This window comes from Halyomorpha halys, unplaced genomic scaffold (assembly GCF_000696795.3).
Source record: "Halyomorpha halys isolate HHAL.00 unplaced genomic scaffold, Hhal_1.1 Scaffold120.1, whole genome shotgun sequence".
NCBI classification, from domain to species: domain Eukaryota; kingdom Metazoa; phylum Arthropoda; class Insecta; order Hemiptera; family Pentatomidae; genus Halyomorpha; species Halyomorpha halys.
The window spans coordinates 197,024-201,408 of NW_027108251.1; the positions used below are offsets into that span (position 1 = coordinate 197,024).

Here is a 4,385-nt window from a genome sequence, read left to right on the forward strand (position 1 = left end):
TAGAGCAGAGCTCAAGAGATCCCAGCGCATACCTCTCGCCGCATTCAAAATTCACCTATGTCTATCATTTGTATTTGTTATTTTGGCACCAAATAATAGATGTCATCTGGCTGGACCATATTTAATTTAATTTTCTAAATTAATAAAAAAAAAAATAAATAAATGTTGAGTCAAGAAATTTTCTAAACATTTGAAAAATATAAATTTCTGACTTTTACATACAGCAATAAACCCATAATATTTTTTAAACACCAGATAAATATTGAGAGTACTGTATCGCTGATTAAAATTCAAAATTCGTTTTATATTATGAAGTTGATGTGAAAAAAAAACATCCATTAGAATATTATCAATATTCTATATTTACTTTTATAATTATTACTTATTTTATAATTTTTAATTATGTAGCCATAGAACAAAATATCAAAAAAAGAAATGGATATATTTAATCATAAGGAACAGTACTAGAAGATGGGAAAACCTTAAGTGATGTACAACAAAAACAAATAGAAAGTGATGTAATTAGGTAAATAGACATTTAATCATTAATTCAGCTTTTGCTAAATAAAAATAAATATCTATAATAAATAGAAAAATACCTCCTGCAAATGATTAATTTTTCTTTTTATTGTTTGTTACTTTTCAAATATTAAATAAATAATTAATTTTAACTAGCGTGTTTTATTAACCCAAAGTTATTTAGAAAATAATTTGGAAGTCCTCATCTCTAGAAGGCCCCTATTTCTTAAAGTACCCATGGGCCCCTAGATTGATGACGGTCCTAAATAAATAGTTAGTGAATTCATTTTGATAAAACTCTGGTATCATTAGACCTACAGATCTTTTTTAGCACTCATGTTAAAGTTAGTTTAGTGTAGGATAATGTTGTTTATAATGCTTATCTTCGTAGGAGTAGTAGTTTTCATGATATTTGCTAAAAAAAAATTGATTTCCAGTTAATCGGATGAAATATCATATGCAAATATACGTACTCCGGGCTCTATGAAGATAAACTCCTTTACAGTACATTATACTATCTTTAATTTGAATGTTGACAGACCACGTCTAATGTTTGTTTCTTTCTGTTTGGTACCTGAGATTCTCATCAACCAAAAATTTATTTATCAAATATAAAAATTACCACTCCTAAAAAGATAAACGTAATAAAAAACTATCGTACATTCAACTAGCTTAAATTAATTTCGCAAAATAAATTTACTGACTACTGATTTCTCGGTAAATTTTTTATGAAGTGCTTTTTCAAAAGCATATCTCAAGAACTATTGAACGTAAATAGCTCTTTTTTTGTAAATTGACTCATCTTTCAATAATGTTCTATTAGGTTTTTAGTATTAGATTTGGATGTACGAATGAAAAATTATTTTTTTAACGTTTTTCAACAGCCACTGTTTTTTATCCCCCCTAACTATATTTGGCAGACTCATAAATTTTGACTACTGATTATACATAATTCTCATTAAACGAATTAGAAATTGGGGTGAAACAACTGAATTTTTTCTCCTCTTGGGCTCTTGTACTATTACCTAATACCGGTTGGACCACTTTCGAATTGTCCTTGAACTTGCCAAAAAAAAATATTTAAGGAAACAGCCTTTTTTTGGAATATAAACTTGAACCTGTTGTGAGTAGACTGTTACTGCATTCATCCAATATGTTGGGCAGTTAATCAACATTTAAGTGGTTGTATATAGTAAAATAAATTTTTAGATTGTATAGCTTGTTTTTTATTGTGTAGAATGCTAACAACATAAATTGGGGAGTGAGTACTTAAACTATTAACAAAAAAAAAAAAAAAAACGTTCAAAAATCATCAGTTTGTTATTAGAAAATTCTACTGGTTATTATAGTCATTTCTTCACCTGGACTATAAAATTATTCAATCACTAACGTCGATAGTGCTTTCCACATCTGTGGACAAAATACAAATAGTGTATAATGTTGTTGATTGGGGATTAACTATATCTTATTTGCATTAATATCATTAGGCAGTTTCAGTTATGATGATGCTTGGGCCCTGTTTCATAATAAACTACAAACTAATACTATTAGACTTGTCGAATTAACTTAATACAATTACAGTAACTTGTACTTTAGTACTTTTTAACTCCTGTAATATCACTAATAGTCCTCCCTATTATAAAAAAAATAAGTATTAGTATTATTTCCACACTAGTTTCTACACTTGTACTATGAACTAATACTATTAGCTTTCATTATAAAACAGGGCCCTGGTATTTGGTGTAGCGTTGGCTAGTAACTTATTAACTGCTGTTTGAGATACTAAAGGCTCTGTGTTTGGAATCGTTCAATAATAGCCGAATTTTATGTTTAAGAAATTCACAATTTTTTGTAAAATGTTTATTTTTGTTAGTTAAACTTTTTTTTTATTAGTAAAAGAACTCTTTAATTTCTATTCTTTGATACGAAATACATCATTGCTTTGCTATAGTAGTTGCGTATCTGAGATTTTTGTTTTTAAATTTTGTATTTTACATATTCTGTAGATTGTATTGTATATTGGATTTAATATGTGGCAGTCCCACTAGCTTTGGGATAGTCTGTAGGAAGGAGAAAACAAAATTACCCCAGTCTACGATACTATCTTTTGAAATGTATCCTATTAAAAATAAAACCAACTATTTTCATTTGTCAGATGTACCACTATTAAAGCAAAGCAGTGACATGTTTGATCTAGACTAAGGTGAAAATTTATAATTAATCATTAAGTCTGGTATGAATATATATTTTCTTTTTCTCATTTATTATTTTCCAAAATGTCTTCAGTGTAACGTTATAAGGCGAAATTGTATGTAATAGCGGAATCATGGAAGACAATTAAAAGGGTTTTGTAAAAAAGGAAATGGAGAGATAGGTTTAAGTATTACCACCTGGTATTCTACACAATACCAAAACCCATATCGAAAAAGTAAAAAAAAAAAATGAAATAAAGCATATTTAAAAATGTAACTTTCCATGGTGAATACTTAAGTACCTAAAGTTTGAAATACTTTAATCAACACAATCATTGGACGAAAACAGAGCATAGTGAAATGCCCCTGCAACCTGAAGTATCAGACTAAAAAGTATAGATATGTAAAACAACAAAGAAAATACCATTGAAAGTGTCTCAAATCTCTAACCTTATAAATAACATTATGAAGTATTATTTCATAAATGAAAAAAAAAAAAATCATTTATAAAAAACTTTTAACTCTAACTTACCTGTATATGGAATATGTAGTAAGTGAAGTATTGCAAACGTGAACAAATTCGAATACCAATAAAAATAATCTATATTACAAAATGGTCTTTTCATAATAGTCTAGAAAAAAAAATTATATAAAACTGCAATTCCATATTTACGATGTTTTAACAGCAACATTTTCATTAAAATAGGCCAACCAGAATTACATAAACATCGGTTTTACACATTTTTTTTCAATGTTCTCAAAATTGGATGTTATAAATAACATTGTGTTCGTAATTTGCAACAAATAGCTTCATGTATGTCTGTTTTAGCAAACTCATTTTGAGTTTTTATGTATCAAAAGTATTAATTTTTTATTTATAATAAAGAAAATTATTTATTCAATCTACTTCGCTCGTTGAACAACTGCCATCACATGGAATATACTATTGTACACAATGTATAGACAAAGTATCAGTATAATACAATGTAAAACATTTAATTTTTGATAAATATGGGCTTTGAGTTGGTTATTCCAGTTTTCCAAGTCTCACTGGAACTGAATATGAAGGTATTGTTAAATGCAAATATATTAAAAATAAACAACACCAATTATATAAAAAAAAGTATAAAAATTTATTTGTACAAAATTAAATTACATGACTGGAGTCTCATCTTATTACGAACTTATTACGAAATACCTAGTGGTAATAAGAAGGTTTTTGGTAAGCAGGTTGTGGTTGATGGTAGCTAGGTTGTGGTTTGTAGTAGGCTGGTTCTGGAGCAGGTTTGTACTTTCCAGGTTCCTTATGGACTTGGGCCAAGAAGCCGGACTTGCCTTCGACGGAGTAGTGGACTTCCCTCTGCGAACCGTCTGGCTCCACCAAGGAGTAATAACCCTGGGTCTTGTCTCCGTACCTCTCCTCCTTCTGGCTCTTGATGTCTCCGGTGTGCGGGTCGTGGACGGAGTATTCGAAACTGTATTTGGGAGGATCGTAGTATTGCTCTTCCTTGTACTCGGCTTCCTGCTTTTGGTAGCCACCGTACTGGCAGTGGACTGCCGTGATGGCAATAGCGAGGACTACGAACTGAAAAATAAAATAATATTCATTATTATTCTTTCTAGTAATTCCCCTCCAAAAAAAATTAAAACTCACTGTAAAGAAAAAAATAAAAT

At 29.3% G+C, this 4,385-nt stretch overlaps 1 protein-coding gene across 1 annotated transcript in view; it reads right to left on the bottom strand.

The window, feature by feature from the left end:
- Positions 1 to 3,826: 3,826 nt before the first annotated feature.
- Positions 3,827 to 4,385, bottom strand: part of LOC106678040 (cuticle protein 7) — a 5,983-nt gene continuing 5,424 nt past the window's right edge. Inside the window, exon 2 of the mRNA XM_014416318.3 lies at positions 3,827 to 4,296. Coding sequence (XP_014271804.1) covers positions 3,910 to 4,296 — 387 coding nt within the window. The 3' untranslated portion in view covers positions 3,827 to 3,909. The remainder of the gene's footprint in view (positions 4,297 to 4,385) is intronic.